Source organism: Carya illinoinensis, chromosome 15 (genome assembly GCF_018687715.1).
Source record: "Carya illinoinensis cultivar Pawnee chromosome 15, C.illinoinensisPawnee_v1, whole genome shotgun sequence".
NCBI classification, from domain to species: domain Eukaryota; kingdom Viridiplantae; phylum Streptophyta; class Magnoliopsida; order Fagales; family Juglandaceae; genus Carya; species Carya illinoinensis.
The window spans coordinates 30,129,582-30,155,791 of NC_056766.1; the positions used below are offsets into that span (position 1 = coordinate 30,129,582).

A 26,210-nucleotide genomic window follows, 5' to 3' on the forward strand; every position below is an offset into this window, starting at 1 on the left:
ATATTTTATAATCAAAGAAGAGTTATTCTACTTAGTAATCCTATACCACACATTTGCCGAAAAACCCTTATCAGGTGTGTGCTGTAGGTTTGTTGAGTATAATTTTTCATCAAGGAATATGGACCAACTTAGCAAAAAGAAAAGAAAGGAGATAGTAGGAAATAGAAATATGGATTAAGTCATGCTAAAATTGGAATTGACTTTCTAACCATTGATATTATGCATAAAGCGCCTTGTTGCAGGCATATAGATTAGACATGGTCAACGTCCAATTTTAAAAAAGAAAGAGATAATTGTTGGCTCAAACAATACTATAATTAGATTATTGATCATTGAAAATTTTATGTTTTACATGAGAAATACGAAACTTGTATTGCTTTATATGCAATGTAGGTCTATATATGTATATGTTAGGTGTCTTCATTTCTTTTCAAAAACTTCCAAGAAAAATGGTGAAAAACGTCCATTTGGATAAAATTAAGCTGTTCTTGAAATCAACAATTCTATGCAATGTTTGGAAAGTTTGATATGGTAAGCGATAAGTTAATAGTTTTGATATAATTATATATTGAGAATTTTCGTGTTTAGAACGATCCATAATTTTTGTGTTTCCTCAAAAAGTAAAAACTGTCTTATTTAATAGGATAGTTGTGACACACCGGCCAACATCATTAGGGATAAGAATAATTCTACTTATCATCTCTACACTCCATATATTATACTTATTATAATTTTTTATTTTCATTTATTAAAAAACAAGAATAAAATAAAATAAAAAATAATAAAAAAAGAATTAAAATAATATTAAAATATATAAAATATATGATATGGAATGATGTGTATTATTCATCGAGGCATAAATATGTATAATTTTATTGGGTCAAAATTATGTTTAATGTGGCATTTTGGATATGCCTGCAAACTCTCGTTAGTTGAGATTGGTTAGGATTTCTAATTGGGCTCATAAGTCTAAAAGTTTATTTTAAGGCCGTTTAAAATTTAGTAGATAATTTTGGACGGAGTTAATAGGTTAATATGTTTTGAAAAGACCAATTGAGGTTTATTGGATTATTTTAAATGGGTCATAATTCCATTTAATATTATAATGAATTAATGACTTTTATTGGGTCAAATAATTGGATTTAAAAGCCATTTAATATTTATGGAGTAAGAGAACTCATATTTATTAAGTACTAGGCTCAATAATTTAATTAAAAGCCCAAATTTAGTGGACGAGTTGGAGTCATTTTAAAATTTAAGATGGATCCATTAGGATTGGTTGTGGCCTTCATATTTGGGGGTCTGGGGCCTTTTCAAAGCATGGATGAGATGGATGGTAGGGAATGGAGAACAAGTCAGAAATTGGGGTGATAGATAGTTAAACCACTCCCTCAACTTTTATGGTTCAGTCTCAAGTGAAAATTTTTCAGAGGAAAGCTTATGTTAAGGAGTTGATTGATGAGAGGGCCAGAGGGGTTGCTGGAATGAAAGCCTAGTTAATGCTGTGTTGAATGTAGAAGAAGCAGATATAGTTACGAGCTTGCTGTTGACTAAACGAGGTTCTGAAGACAAACTGATCTAGGGTCCTAATAATTCAAGTAAGATTTCAGTCAAATCTGCATATTATTTGGCGTACCAGTTAAAGAATGCTTATAGAGGCGAGTCATCAAATAGCAATAAGGTTTCAATTGTTTGGAGGAAGATTTGGGATTTGAATGTTCCAAATGTAGTTAAAGTCTTTCTATGGAGAATTGTTGGTGATGTACTTCCTACAAAAAGGAATATGTTTATTAGGAAACTTACTGGTGGTGATCCATGTCCTATCGATGAACAAGCTGAGGAAACAAGCAGTCATATGTTATGGTAGTGTGTAGCGGCACAAGATGTTTGGGCAGATTCGTTAAGCTGTCTTCAGAAGTGGAAATGTGTAGAGACTAATATAGGTTTGCAGCAGAGTTAGCTTGAGGAGGTTGCCAGTGCTCTGAGAAGAAGTTGGCTTCGAAGAAATAGGTTTGTATTTTAAGGCAAGTCTGAAAGTAGGGAAGAGGATGAGGGTTTTTAGCTTGCACAGTTCAACAGTCACACACAAGTAGAAGATGGAGGCCAGAGGACCATATCAGGATCTCTTAGATGGAACAAACCTGAGATAAGCTGGTACAAGATTAATTAGGATGCCACATTTGATAGCAAAAATTCGAAAATGGGAGGAAAAGTATTGTGGTTAGGAACTGGGAAGTTGAGTTGATGGGTGCTGTTTGTATGCCTAAGAGATTTGTGAATAATCCTTTATAGGCTGAGATTGTGGCATTGGAGAGAGCAACAGAGTTTTGTATTGAAATGGAGATAGGGAATGCTATCTTTGAAGGAGATGCTCTTGGAGTGATTAAATTAGTCAAGAGGAATGAAGAGGATTGTTCATGTTATGGTCAGATTATAGAAGATATAAAGGCTGCTTTTCATGGCAGGGAACGTAGAGAATTCAACATATTAAAAGAGATGATAATCAAGCTGCACATCAACTATCAAAGTTAGCTTTATCTTGTGAACAAGAGAGTGTGTGTGGATTGAAGAGGGTCTTGAGGTTATTATGCAGTGTATTAATTTTGAAAAACTGTGTAATGCTTAAGGTATGAATGAGAATGTTTCTGATTTCTTTAAAAAAAGAAAAACCCACTAAATTAGAGACAAATCTTATAATTTAATATTAAATTATGCAACCCTTTATATTAGAGCCCAAATGAGATCGTAATAGAAAACCCAAAAATCAATGTATGAAGCCCAAAATTAGACCCAAGATCTATGAAAAGGCCCAAACTGGATTACCCAACACTCAAGCTGAAACCTTATAAATATTTCCAGACCTGCAAGACTGGCCCATAACCTTGACTGAAATTTTCATTGTTATTGATAAGCATATTAGTGTCGTATTTAATAGCATTATAAATAAGAACTCATTTAATAATAAAATAAGTTTATAATCCTATAAATCACATGAAATATGTCAATAAAACAATTTTTTATAATTCTCTCCGCAAACTTATGGCATGTTTGGACACTATGGGGATTCTTATAATTCTCAATATTTTCAAAACTTCTCATAATCTCATTTCCAAACATTAGCTCAGTGAAAAATACTTTTTAATTTTTAATTTTTAATATTTTCATATAATCATTACCTAATAATTATTTAAACACAAAAATCAATACAACTTTTACAAGTTTTAAAACAAAACAAAACAAAAGATAATATAACTTTTATGAATTTCGAAACAAAAATTAGATTAAAATAACTTTTTTAACTTTATAATATTTTTATTCAATTTTTTCTTTTTTATTTTCTAAAATTTAATAAAATTTCTTTACCGAAATAATTTAATTACTGTTCATGAAATTATGAGATAATCCAACTTTAGTATTTTCTCATTAACATAGATATGCAAAGATAATAATGGTTAGAGGGTTAGGAATCTTGACTCATTTATGATATAAATTCAAAATAATTAATTATCGAATCTTGTCTTTCATGGTACGACCTTCTCACAATAATTAAGAAAAAAAATTGTATTTTAAGGCCGTTTTGAATAATACATGCCGCACTGTACAGATGGAAAAGTCAATATTTTCAAGATAATATAATTTCAAACTTTTCTTGCAAATTTACTCCAACTATTCCAATAAGAGAATAACTTCACATAGCATGTTCTTCATCCCTTCCCTTCAAATGCAAATACCCATATGTACAAAAGAGTCACGCCTTGGCTGAAAGTTGGATATTGGGATAGGTTGAAATTAGGAGTAGTTTCTTTTCGATTTTAATGGTTGTGATTGATAGCTCGTGTTGCCATCATTTATTTATTTATTTTTAATTTTGGCCGCTGTAACCAAAAAATTCCTTCTCTCAACCCACTTCGCCGCAACCTTGGGTCTTGACCAGACTATTCATTCAACTCACTTCAACACTATTGAAGAAGCTCTAGACCAAAGATGAAAAAAAATTATAAAAAGAAGGTGAAAATGTACAGGTTGGCTGAAATCCTGAAGAGACAGTTTGAAGATATGAAAATGGTGAAAATTTTGTATAAATGAATAGCAAAGCAAAGGGAGATGGAGATGTGACAACAAATGTAATTTTTTCTTTGTGCATCTTCTTTCTCACTCTATTTGCAATCTATTTTCATCTATGATCTCTCTCTCTCTCTCTTTCTAAACTTCTCTTTCAATCTCTTACTTTTGCTTCTATCTTCAGTCTATTGTCTACTGTGCACTGCCACACTACAAGGCCAACAATCTCTTTGTCTTCACCATACACATCTAGCCAGCGCCACGTAGTATGCAGCAAGCTCTTAGCCCCTAATCATGGTATGATTTCTATATCTTTCCGTCAATAAGTTATTACGTTTATGCATCTTAATTGGCATTGTGAATGGTGCACTCTTGTTGGTAATTGTGAATTGTGAACTTTAGATTGCGAATGGAGTAGTTGTGATTTGGCTGTGAAATGTGAAGTGATGGGGATTGTTGTGTAGTTGTGTTGTGGCTATAAATAGTGTGAAGTGATGGGGTTGTTGTGCAGTTGTGATGTAGTTTGCGATATGACAGTATATTATGAAGTGACGAAATTAAATGTAAAGTTTGTGATGTGGTTATGCTTTGTGAAGTGATGGGATGGTTGTGCAGTTTGCGTTATAACTGTGCATAGTGTGAAGTGATGGGGTTGTTATGTCGTGTGTTGTAGTTGGTTATATTCTCAAACTCAATTCATGATCTCCTACTGCCCAAGTAAATTAGTCCATGAGAGGGGTAAGGATAGAGAGGGATAGAGGTTATACCCAAACCGAGTGGATGTTTCATTGTGGAGCACTGGGTGGCTCACGACTGAGCTCACGATTGCTAGGCATGACAATTCAGAGTGGTTGGAGGTTGAGTTCATTGAAACAATGGCAGCAATGGCTTGGTGGTTTACGATTGAATAACAGAGGGCTATGGGCTTTATAGTTTGGTGGCTAGGCGACCGTCGATTGCTCGTCTGTGAGTTCACAAGGTAAGTCGAACTCAATTACTCCAAAGAAATAGATCCTTATATAAGGAGGAGATCTCCACAAATCTATGAGTGCTTTCTATGCACAGACTCCACACTTAATGGCTCCCAAGGATCTTCTTTCAAGGGAGGCATCATCTTCAACTTTCAGAAACTCTAAATTCCTTCCTTGTATTGTGAGATATGTGAGGCAATGAAAGATAGTAAAATTATCCACCATAGTGGATTGTGCTCCTAAACAATCTTGGATGTAGGTTTTTATGCCGAATCACGTAAATCTCTATATCTCTCTTTATTTATTTTTATTTGCTTGTTTACTATTAATTTTATAGGGTGGAGAGCACCTAGCTAATTGACTCCCGAATCATTGTCGTGAGTCGGGAATAATTCTTTCTTCTATTTCGGTCTGTTGTATAAATTTACACATTAACAATAGACAAATAGCTCATTTTTGTTGCCCATATCAGTTTATCCAATGTGGTAAATCCGACCTAACATTAGTCATTTTCCTTGCGCACCTAATCAAGGGTATGGTTTTATTCTTTTTCTTTTTCTCCCCTTTCTTTAATCACCAATCATTCCCTAGTTTTTTTTATTTGTGAGTAATTCAAATTTTCATCTTAAAACTATTCCTATATACTTTAATATTCACACTTTTTGATGTGACAAATTTTAAATAATTTCATATTTCAACTACTAAACATGTGCGGTATCAGCAACGTCATGCATTTACTTGAGATGATAAGATTTAAAATAAGAAAGTTGTATATCTCTCTGTTTTATGCCTTCGGCCTTTCTCAAGTATGGTCCGATTTTCTTTGCGTGCAATCCACGATTTCGTTCTAATTCCTGTTGGTATTATTTATTTTCTTAGTGAATATTTGTCCAGAAAAAAGTCTCCGCAATAAAAAATACATTGCTTAACAGAATTACATGATCCCAATTCTTATACTTACGATTATGTGATACAAATTGTAGAAACACAAACACCAATATGCGTACAAGGAGTAGCTGGGCAAGATACCACAAACAGCACATCGAGCATGCACAACACATATAACTACTTCGAGATGTTTATATCCCAATTCTTATACTTTAAAAATACTTTTTGAGATTGAAATGACGATTATTTAAATTTTTAAAAATTATATATATGTCCATATTCTTGAAAGTTTAAAATTTATAATTATTTTAAAGTTATATGAGTATTTTTGTTCATTAACAGTGTTTTTAAAATTTGAATTACGTTCTGCATTATACGGAAAAGAACGTTTGAGAAAATTTTTTTTCCTTAAACGTACTTGTTTAGTTTATTTGAGATTAAAAGTACTTTAATATGTAATACCCAAATAACTTTCTTTTTTTCTTAAAGAGTTCTTAAAACTATTTAAACATTTTTTAAAACTCCTACCGCAATCCCAAGCACATGCCCTAAGTAAAAGAAATGGTTAAACTTGTTTGGCTGTTAAACTCAACTAAAATCAACTCAGTTTAATCTAGTAATTTTAAGCCGAGTCTAATATCCAAGCACTTCACTCTCAAATTATTAAACTTATCTTAACTTAAAACCTCTTTATATATGGGACTCACAAATTTTTTCAACTCAATACTTTTTTATATATGAGACTCATAACGTTTTTCAACTTCTTATAATTATCTTTAAACTCATCTTAATATTTAAATATATCTAAACTCATTTGAAATGAATCCTACATAATTCACTCCATTAATTTAATTCACTATTATTTATAAACAATTCAATTGAGCTCAGCTTACCTTAACATATAAACGCAGTCTAAAGTTGCCTATGAAAAGAACTATTACTCCTAGCCAACCAATGGTTTCGCAAGAGCGCTACGAAGGGGTGGGTGGGTATTTCTGCTTATTTTTTTCGTTCTTTTCTTATGAATGAAAACCATTGAACGTGCGTACGTGGGTTTCCGGCGTCTGCTGGGTTGCTGTCGGGATGTAACGAGCAGCTTGTGGGACCGTCGTTCTGGGCCATCGGTAGAATGGCTGGTTGCGGAGGGAGAGCAGAGAGTGAGGGAAACGAGAGAGAAAACATAGAGAGAGAGAGGTAATAAGGTCGAAGAACGGAAGAAAGGAGAAGGAATGGGGATTACGGTTTCAGCTCTAACCAAAACCGGGACCAAACTCACTGATGTCGGTTTCGGCCTCATTGGACTGCTGTCCATCCGTCCAGTTTTAATTCGAAGTTCTGCAAATTCATGGCTTACGAAGATTTTCAAATTCCAACATTCACATATACGTCAACAATAGTGCTCAATAGATGGCGAGCACAATTTATATTTCCAACTACGTGAGGAACAGGAACGGGTACTCTATAGAGAAGGAACAAATTGGTGAATAAATAGGCAAAGAGAAGCAGTAACTAATAACAAATCACAACATCGAAACCAGTCAGTTTCACAGTAATTCTGTAGTACTCTTGGATTACATAAATGTTGATAGTCCAAATCTATGATTTATATGGAATGATCAAGAATCTTGTTGTGTGCCCCATGAAAGGATCCATGCATAACAATATCATAATCATGAAGTGTCTTGTTGCTCAAGCACATTCCTCCATCCATTAACTAAAACTAGGCTCTCTTTGTAACTAACCAGCTGAAACATTTCCGAGCCGTCGTCATATATTGGAAGATTCTTCAGTTCTCGTGTTATTGGATCAAATAATACCAAGCATTTTTTATCTGGATCACAATGGTGGCCGCTAAGCACAATCAAACCGTCGTCCAGAAATTGTAAAGGAAGAGTGGGTAATTCAATCGTAAATAGTTTTGTCCAAGAACTTTCCACAATAGACTCGTTCATCACCCATATATCAAACGCCAATATTCCAACAATCACAACTAAAGAGTCATTGATAATGGCAATGTGTTCAACAAGAGAACTTGTATCATCAGGCAACATTATCTCCCGGAACATCTCATTGCTCATATCAAAGGAAAGCAATAAACGATGCCCCCCCTCGCGACGTTCAGGACAAATCAACCAATAATAGAATCCATTTAAGTATGAAGGAAAATGAGGCCATTTCATAAAATAGGCTGAGTTGAGGGATGCATCAATCACTCTCCAAGAATCAGTAGTAAGGTTGTATACCTCAACTTGGTAATGCCGCGGAGAATCGAAGTACATGATTTTAACCACCTTGAAGTCATTGGAATTGAGATCAATACCAAAGCCGAAATCGATAAACGAGGGGCAAAAACCAGGCGGGCGAGGAACAAACGGAAGCCTCTTTGATTCTCTGGTTGCAGGATTCCAAAGCACTATCTCCCTAGCCCGGTCTGGTTCAGGAGCACCATAGAAACGCTCTGGAGCAATACCAACAAGACAAAATATTCCATTACAGAGACCGATGAAATGTACAGGGTTAATATCTTCTGAGAACAATTGTGGGACGAGATGTATGTTGCCGGAAAACTCTAGGGTGTCGTTAGAGTGCATGGAGAAACGTGGGGCAGTTGTTGCTCGGCAACGCTCAAGGATGACTCGACGGTATTGATTGCGATTGTGATCAGAAATGGCGAAAGTGTGGTGCTTCGTGATGAAATAAGGGTCTCCGATGAGAGCATACCAGGCTTTACTCACAGACTTAAATCGCATCAACGATTTTACAGGCAGCGTCGACAGAATTTCAGTCACCACGCCTTCTGGGAGATGGAGATGACGGCTCAACATTCTTAATTTCACTATCGGTTGAGACTTGAGAGTACAAAAAGGTATTACTTATAGTGAATTTGAATTTAATTAAGATTTTCTGTAAAGACGCTTTTCTGAAAGGTTTTATCTTAGACATTAAGCAATTTTCAGGATGCGATTCATTTGTTAAAGCTTTGATTGTAAGATTTGGCCCCACAGCTTTTGATGATGCCATGGAGGGCTAGACAAGGCTTAAACAAACGTTGTAGCTGCCTATAAAGCCAAATTTGAGGCTTTCCAATAGGTTGCTTCTTGAGTGGCTTGAAAGACGAAATCAGGTTGCCCATTAGGATGCTTAATCCTGTTAATCTTAGTGAAGCCTTTGGCTTGGCCAAAATTCAAGAAGAATACGTCTTGAGCTCAAGAAAAGCTTCAAGAGTAGGGGGTATGGAGGAGATACTCATGAGTCTTATGGGTCTGATGACAGATTTCTGAAAAGCAATGTTGATAGAAGAATTGCATCTGTTCAGATGGATGGGAAAGAAAGGGACTTTGTTATCACTGTGAAAAAAAATAGAGTCCCAGCCAATTATGGAAAAATTCAAAAGTTTATGCGTTGCAGGTAGAGGACAGTGGGGGACGCGGAAATTGAGTTAGAAGAGGAGTTAGAAAGGGAAATTCAGAGGAAACATTGGAGAATAACCTGAAAATCTCGATCCATGCAATTTGGCTTTGCTTCTTTCTTGTCATCTAGGTTTGGGAGCAAGTTGTTATTTGGCTCATGTTCATTACGATATTTTTAAGTTGTATTTACCATGATGTGTGCCATGTCTTGTGTTTGATGATGATAACTTTTCTAATCCCATACTAGACATCTAGTTTTCTATATTTAAAGCAATTGTTAGCTTTTCTGATATTCTGTTATGTGATCTTAGGGTTTATGCAGGGATCTATTACAACAAGAGGATAGCTTGATCAGGGTAATTTGTCTCATAAGCTGTGAAATTATTTAATCAAAATTATTCTTCACCGTCCTCTTTATTGTCTCTGCTTTCCTCTCCTCCTTCACGGGTATGCCGTCTCTTTTTCATCATTTGTTCCTTTTTGTTTCTTAGTTTGGGAATTTGGTTCCTGCAATTTACATCTGTATGTGTTGTTCTGCTTGATGCCTTGATTGAGATCTGAACGAAGCTAACACGCTAAAGGAAAAACTTAGAAAAAACAAAAGTAAATAAAAAATTAGACAAATTAAAAAATAATAATATTTATTCATATAGAAAATGAAATACCCAACTCAAAATGGGATTAAATTTTGAGTACGTAAAAGGCAAAAACTGACATTTTATTAGACTAAAATTTAAAACCTTTAAACAAATGTGAATAGTGAATACTTTGATGGCTACGGTAATTTCAAGGAAAGATCGCCTCGCAATTTTTTGATATTGAATCCTCCTCCTCATCCCCTATAAATATACGTCTCTCTCCAGTTCTCCTACCCTTTCAAAATAGTACTCACCAGTGTTCTCACCAAATAGCGTGAATGGAAAATCCTTTCGGCGCATTCTTCAATCGCATAATTATGACATATTTCCTCCGAGTCTTCTTTAAATTTAACATGCAGCTACTGCTTAATTCCATGGCCTTCGCAACCTTCTACTGATGAAGTCGTTGACATAGAAGCAGGAGTTCCACCACCAGCTGTTGGCTTGGTGGTTGAACCTCATGCTGAACGCCACAACATGGACTGGCCGGGGTAATATCATCCTTCCTTTCTGCCTGACTGCAGCAATTGATGTAGCATTTGTGTACGTTCAAGTTCACTCAAAATTACCCACAGCCTTCCACTGTCTGAATATGGCGACCTTGCTTGCATTTGGTTCTTTCTCCGTTGGTCGGTTCATAAATCCGAAGTACGTGGTGACAACTATAACGTGCTTCACATACGACGTGGCGTATTCTTCACATACGACGTTTTTCATAGGGATAACAATTCATGTTCCATCGTCTCTCAAGATTAATACTTGGCTCATCTATGCCATATCGCTCCATGAAGTTTTGTTAAGCTTCAAAATGGAATTCAAATGGTATATATTATAATCAGGCCAAACCGCTAAATACGACAAGTATTTTTGACCATAACATTTTGTGATTTGTTAGGAAGAGTTTATATTCTTCAAATCGGATGAGGTGTTTTTGTGTGTTTCACACCGTCTAATAAAAAGGTAACACAGTATTAGTCTATTATACTTACAATGTCTCTGCATACAAGATATAATATCTCTTTCGCCTTTGAATTCATTTCTCTGTCCTCCCTTTCTCTCAACCCCTCGCCCTGTCCTTTCTCTCACAGTCAAAACGATTATTCTCCAAATAATTAGACGAACTAAAAGCATGCTAGCATTAGACTGACATTCCTTCCAACCATGGGAAAGACCGTGAAAATCAACTTCATCATAATCCGTATGTTATTTCATCTTTAATAATGCTGGACCGGGTCGTTAAAGTCATAAGTAGAGGTTGGAGGTGCTATAGGGTGGTATTATAGAAATTATGTTTCTTGGTAAATTCACAAGTTACTTAATATTTATTACGGAAGATCAAGATAAAGATCAAGATCAAGATAAAGATCAAGATCAAGATTAAATTCTTTTCTTTGTAGGCAACGGCTATAATCTGTATTTATCATCATATGCATGTAAACTTACACTATAAATATTCACGTACACCACCCGAAGTAATAACAGTGGTTTTTACAGAACCTTATCATGGTATCACAGAGCCTTTTTTTGGATTAACATCCTCGATCCCATGGCCTCCGTCCACCCCACTCTGCCTTTCTCCACCATGGTTCATCTTCTCACCATCAAGTTATCATCCTCCAACTATCTTCTTTGGCGCAGTCAAGTTCTGCCGCTGCTGCAATCTCAGACTCTCCTCGGCTATATTGATGGTACACTTGCCGAGCCCCCTGCAACCATTGTTTCCGATTCCTCTGTTTTACCGAATCCCAAGCTGGCTGAGTGGCAACGCACCGATCAACTTGTGCTTAGTCTCCTTCTCTCCACTTTAACCGAGGAAGCCATGTCTGCTGTCGTTGGATTGCCCACGTCCCGTGCTGTTTGGTCTCGGCTGGAAACTACATTCAGCCATCGATCGAAGTCTCGTGAACTTCGGCTGAAAGATGATCTTCAGACCATGAAAAAGCATGATAAAACTGTACCTGAGTTCTCCCGAGATTTCAAAGCCATCTGCGATCAGCTTGCTGCCATGGGGCGTCCGGTTGATGATCTTGACAAAATCCACTGGTATTTACGTGGTCTTGGTTCATCTTTTTCAATCTTTTCAACTACTCAATTGTCTCTCTCTCCTCTCCCTACTTTTGATGATATTGTGCCCAAAGCCGAGAGCTATGAGATTTTTGTCCGTTCCTTGGAGTCAACTTCTCCTTCGGGCCCCCCTGCTGCTGCCTTTACTGCTTCTCAAAACATCAAGACTGTTCCCCATAACGGTGGACGACGAGAAGGCCGTTTCTTTCGTGGAGGACGTGGTCGTGGTGCCCGCAATCATAGAGATCGAAATCGACAAATCCGGTGTCAAATTTGCCGTGGAGAAGGTCACTATGCCTCCTCATGCCGAGATCGTTATACTCGGTTTTCCCCTGCTGCCAACTTAGCCGAGGCTTTCACTTCTTGTTCTCTTAATGACGTACCAGATTCCGATTGGTATACGGACACCGGCGCTACCGCCCATATGACTCATGATGCTGCGCAGTTGGACAACGCAAATACATATTCTGGTAAGGACTGTGTTGTAGTTGGAAATGGTGCCTCTCTTCCAATTTCTCACACTGGTACCTTCTCTCCCACATCCTCTCTTCATTTAAAAGATGTTTTAGTTGTGCCGGGCCTCACTAAAAATCTCATCTCCATTAGTAAACTCACTTCTGATTTTCCCTTCTCTATTACTTTTACTAATGATCGCTTTACTGTGCAGACTCGCGACACAAGAAGAGTGGTGGCAACCGGTCGACGTGAAAATGGCCTCTATGTGCTTAAACGTGGCCATAAATCCTTTCTTTCTGTTTTTCCTAATAATTGTCCACGTGCATCCTTTGATGACTGGCATGCTCGTTTGGGTCACGTTTCTCATAATATCATTTCTCTTTTGAATAAAAATCGTCAACTATGTGTCACTTCTTTACTTCCAAATCCTACTGTATGCTCTAGTTGTCAACTTGCCAAAAGTAAAAGACTTCATTTTTCTCTAAATACCAAACGTGCTTCGCATGTTTTGGATCTTGTGCATTGTGATTTGTGGGGACCATCACCTATCACTTCCAATCTTGGATTTCGATATTATGTTATCTTTATTGACGATTATTCCAGGTTTACTTGGCTCTATCCTCTGAAACATAAATCTGACTTCTTTCGCATTTTTCTCCAATTTCAGAAATTTGTTGAAAATCAATTTTTGACTAAAATCAAGATTTTCCAAAGTGATGGAGGAATTGAATTTACTAATCATCAATTTCAAAATCACTTAATTTCCTCAGGCATCCGTCATCAAATGTCATGTCCATACACTCCCTCTCAAAATGGTCGTGCCGAACGTAAACATAGACATATAACTGAAACCGGTCTTGCTATGCTTTTTCACTCTCATGTCCCTCTTAAATTTTGGGTTGATGCGTTCAGCACTGCCACTTTCATTATTAACCGCTTGCCCACACCTCTTCTTGATCGTCGCTCTCCTTTTGAGATTCTCTTCGGTAAGCCTCCTTCTTACTCTCATTTTCATCCTTTTGGTTGTCTTGTTTTTCCCTATTTACGTGATTATGCCCCTCACAAATTAGCTCCCCGTAGTCGTTCTTGTGTTTTTCTTGGCTATAGTATGTCTCATCATGGTTTTCGCTGTCTTGATCGCCTTACAAATCAAATATTTATTTCTCGACATGTTGTCTTTGATGATCATGGCTACCCGTACAAAAATAACAATTGCTCTGGGCCTTTACCTTCTACCCCAATTTCTACCTTTCTAGAGCCCACTGCACCCCCCTCTTCACCACCGGTCCCATCAGAAGCTTCTTTACCTTCTCAGCCCGGTCCTTTCCCGAATTTGTGTGGCCCATGTTTAACTGATCCATCTTGTAGTTCTGTGTCACCTTCAGTTTTGCAGGAATCCACTGTTGATGGGCCAAGCTCCTCCTTTGCACCCATCTCTAGCGCTCCATCTCCTGCTCCGGCTCCAGCACCTGTCCTTGGCACTCACCCGATGCAAACACGGGCCAAATCTGGGATTTTTAAGCCATCTACTCGGGCCCTTTATACATGCACAGCTCCAAATTCCAAACTCATTCACTCTTTACTCACCATGCGCGAGCCCAAAGGCTTCAAGACCGCTGCCAAGCATCCCGAGTGGATTGCTGCCATGGATGAGGAGCTTCAAGCCTTGCATCATAATCACACTTGGGATTTAGTGCCCCGACCTTCAAATACAAATATTGTGGGATCCAAATGGGTCTTTCGCATCAAGTATCTTGCAAATGGTTCTGTTGATCGTCTTAAGGCCCGGCTTGTTGCTAAAGGCTACACCCAACAACCAGGCCTTGATTTCAATGATACTTTCAGCCCAGTCGTCAAAGCCTCCACTGTTCGAGTTGTTCTTTCCTTGGCAGTCTCTAATCACTGGCCACTTCGTCAACTTGATGTGAAAAATGCTTTCTTGAATGGCATTCTTCAGGAGGAAGTTTATATGGAGCAACCTCCGGGTTATGTTGATTCGAGATATCCCTCTCATGTTTGCCGGTTACGTCGAGCTTTATATGGGCTCAAACAAGCTCCACGGGCCTGGTTTCATCGGTTCAGTACTTTTCTTCTTGCTACTGGGTTTTCTTGCAGTCGGGCTGACTCATCCTTGTTTGTGTTTTCCAAGGGTGCTGACCTAATTTATCTACTATTGTACGTTGATGATATTGTCGTAACCAGCAATAACTCCACTCTTCTTGATGCTTTTATTGGCAAATTATCCAAGGAATTTTCCACCAAGGATATGGGCTCATTGAGTTATTTTTTAGGCCTTGAAGCACATCGGACTTCCTCTGGCCTTTTTCTCAGTCAGGCAAAATATGTTCATGAAATTTTGCAGCGTGCCAAACTAATTGATAGCAAGCCTGTGAGCACTCCCATGGTTGTTGCACGTCATCTGTCTACTGATGGTCCTGACTTTGATGACCCCTCACTCTATCGGTCCCTTGTTGGTGCTCTTCAATATCTTACTATCACTCGGCCGGACCTTGCTCATGCTGTCTCTGCCGTAAGTCAATATATGCACAAGCCTTCTCTTTGCCACTTTCAAGCTGTTAAACGAATCCTCCGTTACATCAAGGGCACCTTACGATATGGCCTATCTTTTACTCCATCTTCTTCCTGCAATATTCTTGCTTACTCAGATGCTGATTGGGCCGGCTGCCCTGATACACGCCGATCTATCTCTGGCTATGCTATTTACCTTGGCGATAACCTTGTCTCTTGGCGTTCCAAGAAACAACCTACTGTGTCTCGTTCAAGCTGTGAATCTGAATACCGAGCGCTTGCTAGCACCGCTGCCGAAGTAAAGTGGCTTGGTCATCTTCTTCGTGATCTCAAAGTGACATCTTCATCTTCTCTGATTCTCCTTTGTGATAATAAAAGCTCCATCTTTCTTGCCACAAATCCAGTCTCCCACAATCGCTCCAAACATATTGAGCTTGACTATCATTTTGTGCGTGAATTGGTGGCTTCCGGAGAACTTCGGCTTCAATATGTCCCTACCAACCTTCAGCTTGCTGACATACTTACCAAGAGCCTTGGTCGTCCTGCATTTATATTCTTTCGTTCCAAGCTTTGCGTTCGGGACTCTCAAACGCTAGGCTTGCGGGGGGGTATTACGGAAGATCAAGATAAAGATCAAGATCAAGATAAAGATCAAGATCAAGATTAAATTCTTTTCTTTGTAGGCAACGGCTATAATCTGTATTTATCATCATATGCATGTAAACTTACACTATAAATATTCACGTACACCACCCGAAGTAATAACGGTGGTTTTTACAGAACCTTATCAATATTCAGTACCAGAAGTCAATTATCTGTAAATACATGCACGTTTTCTAGCCTTCATGTAGTAGTTACCTCAACCTGAGTTGCCATGAAAAATCTCCTTCACGTAGTGCCGCTCACCACCATGGCTCCTACCCTTTAACATCAGACATTGTGGTCTCTCTAGCTTCATTTCTTCTCAGTCAAACCCATTGACCCAAGTCACCCAACCACCGAGAGCAACCTTCACGCACGGCAGCACCACCGCATGCAAGCCGCCGGCCGTTTATACCCTGTTTTTGATTCCCGAAACAGAGCAACCACCCCACCTTCTACCAATCACTGCAACCACCTCAACCATGGGCCAACCACACCGGAAACCACCCAAGCAGCCACAGAAACTGCCGACAGTTTCCACCCCCAGTTCGTCGTTCACACGGTAAGCCCTTGCCGAAACTTCTCCCTTCCTCACGTTATGCTCTCTCTCTCTCTCTCTCTCTCTCTCTCACTATTTTTCTCTCTCATCACGCTTTCTCCCTCTATTAAACAACCACCCAGATCAGTGGCACCTTCGCCGCAACGCCCCAACTGTGAGCCACAACCTCCACCTCACGAAAACCACCCCTACATGACCCGCACCACTGCAAGCCTACACCGGAAGCAACCAAGCCGCAGCAGCCAATGAGCCATCCTTTCACACCGCTGCAACCATGCCACCCTCTCAACGGAAGCCACCCCAAACTGTTGACACCCTGTGCCGTGAACCCCATGCACGCTGCCATCCGTAGTCCAAAGTGGCCTGTTTTTCCTCACCAAAAACAGAGCAACCCGAATGTCTCCTCCCTTCACCACCGAAGACCCACCACGACTCCAACGCTACCCAGCTGGGCCAGCTCTACCCACCACCACAGTTGCAACTCATCCTCTCATGCACGTTGCAAACCACCCAATCTGGTTAGCAACCGTAAGCCAGTCACCACCACGTCCTTTGTTTTCTCTCACTCTCTCATCAGTGCCCAGCATCTCATCTTCTGTTTCTGCTCGGTTAGATACCGGGGTTTGCGCAATCCTACCGCGGGAGTTACACAAGAGCTCTGATGTGATATGATGTTGTGATATAATAGTGGTCACTGAAAGAATTTTGAATAAGAAAATTTTTGAACTTTTGGTTTGTTATCTTTGATAATATGTTATAATTCTGTATTTTGACTATATAAATATTTTCTTCTGCATTTTAAATATTGTAAATATTTATGTTTACTTACTGGTATATATTCTCTGCTTATTAAGTTGTTGATAACTCACCCTTTATTTTCACAATATTTTTTAAATATTTTTTATAGTTCAGCTAAAGAACATGAGTAAGAAGTATTGGAAAAGTTTGATGATCATATAAGAATAAGTGCTAAGGGTATGAGTAGTTTTGGAGGATCATACTTTGTAGGTTTACTTTTGGCGGTTATTTTGATACTTTGAGTTATGGGTAATTCAAGTTTTGTAGAGTTGTTACTCTATTTTATTGAGGATTTTGGTTAGCATTTCTGTAGAGAGACATGGATATTTGTATTGAACAAACAAGTTAACATTCTATGGAATTTGTCAGATTTTATGGTTGGAATATTGGAGTTGATCATATTAAGTAATAAGAGCTAACTCTCCGGACTTCTGAAATCGGGGCATTACATAAACGCGATCGTTTTATATATGAATAAAATAAAATATATATAAATATAAGTAATCGGTCGATTTTACGGTTTGTACATACAGGTTCAAGCCAGGACCCAACCAGCGGATGTCAGTTTCTGTGACATTGGACCACTTAACGGACTAGTTCTTTCATCAACCATCTGGTTTTATCGGTTACTAATCATTCATAATTCAAAGTTCTATAAATTTATGTCCTATGAAGATCTTCAAATTCCAACACGTTCACAAAATACATCAACAATAGTACCCAATAGATGGCGAGCACAATTTATATTTCCAACTATGCCAGGAACAGGAGCTAATTGGTGAATAAATAGGCAAAGAGAAGCAGTAACTCATGACAACTCACAACACCGAAATCACTTAGTTTCACAGTAATTCTATAGTCCTCTTGGAATCTGTGATTTATATGAAATGATCAAGAATCTTGTTGATGTACCCCGTGAAAGGATCCATGCATAACAATATCATAATCATCAAGTGTCTTGTTGCTCAAGCACATTCCTCCATCCATTAACTAAAACTAGGCTCTCTCTGTAACTAACCAGCTCAAACATTTCTGAGAAGTCGTCACATATTGGAAGATTCTTTAGTTCTAGATCGTGTTCTTGGATTAAACAATACCAAGCATCTTTTCTTTGGATCACAATCGTTGCCACTAAGCACAATCAAACCGTCGTCCAGAAATCGTAAAGGATGACTGGGTAGTGGGTACTCGAATCCTATGTAGTTTTGTCCAAGAACATTCCACAATAGACTCGTTCATCTCCCATATTTCATACTCCAATGATAATCCTACATTGCTACTACTATATGCAAGAAAAATCACAGCTACAGAGTCATTGATAATGGCATTAATGGTGTCAACAAGAGATCATATATCATCAGGCAACATTATTTCCCGGAAAATCTCATTGCTCATATCAAAGGAAAGCACTAAACGATGCTCTTTGTAGCAACCATGAGGAAAAATCAACTAATAATAGAATCCATTTAAATATGAATGAAAATTAGATGTTTTAATAAAATAGGCTGAGTTGAGGGATGCATCAATCACTCTCCAAGAGTCAGTAGTAAGGACGTTGTATACCTCAACTTGGTAATGCCGCGGAGAAATGAAGCACGTGATTTTAACCACCTTGAAGTCATTGGTGTGGAGATCAATACCAAAGCCAAAATCGAAACTCGGGGGGTAAAATTCAGGGTGGAGTGGGACAACATGAGGCGGGCGAGGGACAAAAGGAAGCCTTTTTGATTCTCAGGTTGCAGGATTCCAAAGCCCTATCTCCCAAGCCCGGTCTGAATCAGGACCACCGTGGTAACGCTCTGAAGAAATACCAACAAGACAAACTATTCCATTACAGGAACCGAAGAAAAGTACTGGGTTAATATCTTCTAAGAACAATTGTGGGACGAGATGTATGTAGCCAGAAAACTCCAGGGTGTCGTTAGAGTGCATGGAGAAACGCGCGTGAGGTAGTTATTGCTCACCAACGATCAAGGGTGGCGTACATTTCTCAAGTCTACATAGCTTTAATTTTTGGAAGGTACCTGAAACATAAATGAACTCAGGCTCATGGCCCACCTGCAACTCAACCTATTTAGCTAATTGAACTGAACTGTCTTTGTACTTCTCCAACCCTTCATACTTCACTTACTTTCACACCCTTCCGTCGTTATTGTCCTTGGATCTGTGGGTTCAGCGAGTTACAAAAGTTTTGGATCAGCATGATAAAAGAAAAAACAATCCTCTATTTCTACATGTCATCCCACGAACATATGCAGGATATTTCTTATGTTATGTAACATTCATTCATTTAGAAAAATAATATAAATGAATGATAAAGATTATAAAAAAATAAAGATTATAAAAAGACTTGCTCCGAGTTATAGTGTAAAAAGAAATAATTTAACACATGTTAAAGATCATTTTCTAAGTGGTTGAAATATAAAATTATTTAAAATGTGTCAAATCAACAAGTATCACTAAGCATGATAATATTTTAGAAATAAAATAATATTACTCATAAAGAAAATGGCTGGGGAATGAAGGAAAACCCAAGAAAAAGAAAAAAAGAAAAAGAATAGCATACCCATTAATTGGGTACACAGTATCGCTGGTGGGGAAAAGAACTGATACTTGATCATTTTTACCGCATTGGCTGTACGGGTAGGGACAATCAAGATGCTTTTTTGACTGTCAAAGCAAATATGAACCTCAACAGTTGATGCCCACCGTTTCTCATGTTGCATTTCAACTGTTGGCCATGAGCGCCCAGTGCTTGATCCAACATATTATACATATCTATCCGTTTGTATATTAAGTTAGTAAGCCACGTGTAGAAGCCACGTGTAGAAGAGATTTAGTTAAGTTAGTGTTAAGTTAGTTAGTTTGTATATAAATAGACTTGAACAGATTGTAACAGAGACGTAATTCATTTTTCAATACATTTTGGAATACATTTTCTCTTCCTTGCATATTCTGATATGGTATCAGAAGATGAAAACTCTGCTTCCGCAAATCCTATTTTCTCAAATCCTAATCGTACCAGTTCCTTTGTTGAAGATTTCTCAAATCCTTATTTTCTCCATCATAGAGAAAGCCCTGGATCTGTTTTGATTTCTCAACCTCTTAATGGTGAGAACTATTATACTTGGAGTAGGTCGATGGTAATGGCTCTCAATGCCAAGAACAAGACGGGTTTTATTGATGGAACTTTTTCTTGTCCTGCAAATCGATCTGATTCTCTTTATGTTCAATGGTTTAGATGCAACAATATGGTTCTTTCTTGGATTTTAAACTCTCTTACGCAAGAGATTGCTGCAAGTGTTATCAGTTCCTCTATTGCTGCAGAGGTCTGGAACAACTTAAAGACTAGGTTTACGCAAGGTAATGGCCCGAGTTTTTTTCAACTCAAGAAAGATCTTTCATCCTTAATTCAAGATCAAAGTTCAGTTAGTTTGTATTACACAAAACTCAAAGCTTTATGGGATGAATTCTCCAATGTTAAGCCTATTCCCAGTTGTATTTGTCAACCAAGTTGTTCGTGTGGAGCTTTGAAGACAGTCATTGATCAACATAATAATGAATATGTTGTTCAATTTCTAATGGTCCTTAATGATTCTTTTACACACATTCGGGGTCAAATTCTCCTAATGGATCCAATTCCATCCATTGACAGAGTTCTATCTCTTACTCTTCAAGAAGAGAAACAAAGGAAAGTTGTTGGATCTTCAATCTTGTCTGAATCTGCTGCTTTGTTTAGCAAGAATGTGGCCCCTGCATCGACTTCCTCAACTAATGTCAAGAATTATCAAAAATCAAGATCACGATCAGTTTGCACTCATTGTGGTCTCATTGGACATACGGTTGATAGGTGCTATAAACTACATGGATATCCTCCAGGGTATCGACACAATGCAAAGCCAAGAACACCTTATGTTAATCAAGTTTCAGCATCTTCGAATGGCTTTGATGAAGCATCTAATGGTCCGAACTCCACTCCTCCATTCCCCTTTACTCAAGAACAATGTAATCAACTTCTCTCATTTCTTCAAAACTCCTCACAACACCAACAGTAATGAATGCTGTAGCAAATCCATTGAGTCTATCAGGTATAGTTAACTCTCCTGATAATGTTCTAAAAAAGTCAAATTCTTGGATAGTTGATAGTGGTGCTATTGATCATATGGTCAGTTCCCTTTCGCATTTCATATGGTCACATTCTTGCAACAACTATCTCTGTTGCAAATACTTCAGTAAAATTGCCTAATGGTGTCTGTGTTCCAGTAACACACATTGGAACAGTCAAATTATTAGAATCATTGATTCTTGATAATGTTTTGTATGTACCTTCCTTTTCTTTTAACCTCATATCAATCAAAAAGCTTACTGAAAATTCATGTTGTTTTGTTTTTCTTGCTGATTTCTGTTTCATACAGGACCAACACTCTTGGAAGACGATTGGAGTGGCTAAACAAGTGGCTGGGTTATATTTGTTTCAAACATCTGATATACATTCTGCTGCTAATTCTAGTAAAATTTCTGTTGTTAATTCTACTGTAAACAGCTCTTCTTTTGATCTATGGCATTTTAGGTTAGGCCATCCTTCCTTAAAAAGGATCCAAATAATTCATAAATTGTTTCCTGATGTCACTACTTCTTCCACTTTTGACTGTAATACTTGTCCATTGGCAAAACATAAAAGATTGCCATTTAATACGAGTGATTCTATCAGTAATAAAATTTTCAATTTGATTCATGTTGACATTTGGGGTCCCTTTGTTGTTGAATCTATCACTGGTTTCAGATACTTCCTTTCAATTGTTGATGATTGCTCACGATGTACTTGGGTATATCTAATGAAAAATAAATCTGACACTCAATTCCTTCTTCAGTCATTCTTTAATCTCATTGAGACTCAATTTGGTATTCATATCAAAGTTATTAGAACTGATAGGGGAAATGAGTTTCATATGTCAGATTTCTATGCTTCTAAAGGGGTAATTCATCAACAAACTTGTAGAGCTACACCTTAACAAAATGGTGTAGTTGAGCGTAAACATCAGCATTTACTCAATGTGGCACGATCCCTCAGATTTCATGCCAATTTACCTCTCAATTTTTGGAGTGAGTGCATTTTAACAGCAGCTCATTTGATCAATAGAACTCCATCACCTTTGTTGTCAAATAAAACATCATATGAAATTCTATTTTCTAAGCCACCAAATTACTCAAATCTTAGAGTATTTGGTTGCCTATGTTTTGCATCAACTCTATCTCATAATCACTCAAAGTTTGCACCTAGAGCTCACCCTTGTGTGTTCATTGGATACCCATATGGAACAAAAGGGTATAAACTCTATGATTTAGAAACCAATGTTATTTTTTTGTCCAGAGATGTTATATTTCGAGAATTTGTTTTTCCATTCAAAACAGGTTATGATCTTCCTACAAAATCAATTGTTCTACCTATACCACAAACAGATAATGCAACTTTTGATTATCCTCAAACTCAGACTACTTCTCATTCAATTTCAGAAAATTCTGAGTCAGTTTCTGTTTCAATTCCAGTTTCTTCACCATCAAATCCTGAGATAATTCCCTCAACTAGAAAGTCTACTAGAATACATAAGCAGCCATCTTATCTTGCAGATTATCATTGCAGCTTAGCCAAAACTGCAGAAGCCACTTCATCATCTAACTCGAGTGAAGGTTCATCCTCAGGTATTCCATATCCAATTTCTTCTTTTATATCATATTCCAATCTGTCTACCTCACATAGAGCTTTCACACTTGCTATATCCTCACATAAAGAACCCAATTCCTTTAGAGAAGCCATTAAACACAATCAGTGGTGTGATGCCATGACTGCTGAAATCAAAGCTTTAGAAGATAATAAAACTTGGACACTTACTCATTTACCTCCTAACAAACATGCTATTGGATGTAAATGGGTTTATAAGGTGAAATACAACTCTAATGGATTTGTTGAAAGGTATAAAGCTCGATTAGTTGCTAAGGGCTATACACAGCAAGAGGGATTGGATTAAATGGAGACTTTTTCACCAGTTGCAAAACTGGTTACTGTCAGGGTACTCTTAGCTATAGCCGCATCTAAAAACTGGTCATTGCACCAATTAGATGTCAACAATGCATTTTTGCATGGAGACTTAGAAGAAGAAGTTTATATGTCTCTTCCTCAAGGTTTTTATTGTAATCAAAATAGTGCTGCGGCCAAGGGGGAGTTCATGCCCACTGTCAAGTCAGACTATGCTAACCAGCTTGTATGCAAGCTCAACAAATCTTTATATGGCCTAAAACAGGCATCAAGGCAGTGGTTTTCTAAGTTTTCCACTCCTCTGTTGAAACATGGTTTTATCCAATCCTCAGCTGATCCAACTTTGTTTACAACACAGAAAAACAGTTCATTCATTGCTTTGTTGGTGTATGTCGATGATATCATCATCGCCAGCAATGATGATTCAGCAGTAAGTGACTTAAAGATTTTTCTTCATTCTCAATTCAAGCTCAAAGATCTTGAAGCTTTGAAGTACTTTCTTGGTCTTGAAATTGCAAAATCAACAAAAGGGATAGCTGTTTCACAAAGGAAGTATGCTTTAGAAATACTATCAGATTCAGGGTACCTAGCATCTAAACCTGCCTCATTTCCGATGGATCAAAATCTTAGACTCTCAAAAATAGAAGGAACACCTCTTGAAGATCCACTCTGTTACAGAAGATTAGTGGGTAGACTTGTTTATCTAACAATAACAAGACCAGATTTGTCATTTGCAGTTCAAATCTTAAGCCAGTATGTAGCAGCACCTACTAATGTTCATTTGGCAGCAGCTCATCGAGTGTTGAGATACATCAAACACAATCCTGGCCAAGGAATATTTTTCTCTTCATCAAGTGACTTACAACTCAAGGCTTTTTATGATGCAGACTGGGCTGCTTGCAGAGACACCAGGAAGTCAATCACTGGTTTTTGTATTTTCCTTGGACAATCACTTGTTTCATGGAAATCCAAGAAGCAGAACACGGTGTCTAGATCCACAGCAGAGGCTGAATATCGTGCGATGGCAACTACTACATGTGAAATAACATGGCTGCAACACTTGCTCAAAGATCTGTCTATTTTCTAAACCAAACCAGCTTTAATTTTTTGTGATAATGAGGCTGCTGTCCACATATCTGCCAACCCTGTTTTTCACGAACGAACCAAACATATTGACATAGATTGTCACATTGTTCGGGAAAAGCTCTTGGCAGGAACCATGAAGACTTTGCATGTTTCATCCATTCATCAATTAGCAGATATACTAACTAAACCTCTCGGTTTTAATTCTTTTTCTAGTATTCTTTCCAAGATGGGTGTCATTGACATTTACACTCCATCTTAAGGGGGAGTATTAAGTTAGTAAGCCACATGTAGAAGGCACATGTAGAAGAGGTTTAGTTAAGTTAGTGTTAAGTTAGTTAGTTTGTATATATGGATTGCGGTTCGGTCTACATCCTTAGAAGTGTGGAAAAGAACTTGTAAATAATTAGTTAGTATGAAAAATCAAGTAGCACTAGCTCGCATATCCTTATTTAAAATACCCATTTGTCAAACCAGCCGATAAAAAAATTAATCGAAACAACAAATAATTTAACCATTTCTATGACTCTATTCTAATACAAACGTAGGAAAGAGAAGTTTAACTCTATAAATATAAATAATTTGCACTAGATGGCATATGAGAAATCTTAATTTTTTCACTACCTTCAAATTACTCTTGTAACACATGAAAAATTATAAAACGAACCTTGGACACCTAAACCAAGATCCATGGGATAGCTAGTTCTAAGATCAATTGCATCCTTGAAGTACAAAGATGGCTCTAGAACAAGCATCTGCCATGTGCCGTCCACTCGTACTTCCAGAAGCTAAAGTCATCTGAGCCAAGAAGGTTAGGCCAATACTGTTTCAGTGAGTTTTTTATACCTTTCACCTACAAGTCATGCCAAGATATATACATATCAAATTTAAACTAAGTAAAATGATTTTCGGGCAAACATGACTGTAATGTAGTCTAATTACCTGCCTCCTTGTCAATTCCTTTCCTGGCCAAGGAGCTACCGCATCATTATTTTCCCAAAAAGGCCATAGTTCGTGTATTAAAAATCTCTAATAGTCCATTTACTCTACTCATGTTTCTTTGAACAAGGAACACCCGGATTGCATAGAGAATTTGGCCATTGGAAAGCCAACGTCTAACATGAGAATTCCTCTGCAACATTCCTAGAAGCTAAGACTAGAATGATGAAAAATAAAGAAAGTAGAAACCCAAGTACTTTTTTTTTTTTTTTTTTTTTTTTTAAGAATGAAAATCAACTTTTGTTGAAATAGATGAGGATACCATAAAATTCTGAACAAAGCCAAATGGAAAAGATGAGAGAGAGAGAGAGAGAGAGAGAGAGAGAGAGAGAGAGAGAGAGAGAGAGAGAGAGAGAGAGAGAGAGAGAGAGAGGGATCAGGGAGAGAACACAAGAATGCTATAAGAGACCCAAAAAAAAAAAGTAGATCAATTTCGGTGTACTAAAACTACCAGAAGAAAATTGCAAAACAAAATAAGAAGCACAATCAACCAGCTCAAAGCACAAATAAGAGTCAAAGCCAAAATGGGGGTTAGATGTAAGCATTACTTTCCAAAACTATAGCTGTAAAAGCATGTGACACCCCGGTCTCGTAGGAGTTGGAGAGTTACTTCCTGTAACTTAAAACTCACATTTCAATCAAGATATTTGCAGACTCAAAAATATAAAATCGTCAAAATACTACAAAATATCTTAATAAAAACTGTCAATCCTCAGAAATCTTCCATGAATAATCTACTATGCTTAAATAATCATCTCACCCATGATCCATAATCCTGATCCTCAGCTGAACTATTCCAAAATCATCTGAAAAATGTTATGGAGATAGGGGATGAGTTATCAACAATTCAGTAAGCATAGAACATATACTAGTGTGCAAACATTATTATTTACAGAGTTCAGAATGCAGAATGAAAACACATTTTATTTTCAGAATGCAGAATCAGAGCATGTTATCAAAAATATCAGAACGAAAGTTTTAGAAAATATTCTTATTCAAAGTTCATTTGGCAGAGCATAACTGACCACCATCATACCAAAATATCATATCACATCAGAAATCATGTTTAACACCCGT

General features: G+C 37.6%; 1 protein-coding gene across 1 annotated transcript; it reads right to left on the reverse strand.

Annotated features, from left to right (window-relative positions):
• Positions 1-7,421: 7,421 nt before the first annotated feature.
• LOC122297743 (F-box/kelch-repeat protein At3g06240-like) lies at positions 7,422-8,741 on the reverse strand. Its single transcript, XM_043107893.1, has one exon. It carries the CDS (start codon positions 8,669-8,671, stop codon positions 7,592-7,594), a length of 1,080 nt encoding a protein of 359 aa, XP_042963827.1. The 5' UTR covers positions 8,672-8,741; the 3' UTR covers positions 7,422-7,591.
• Between the last annotated feature and the right edge of the window lie 17,469 nt (positions 8,742-26,210).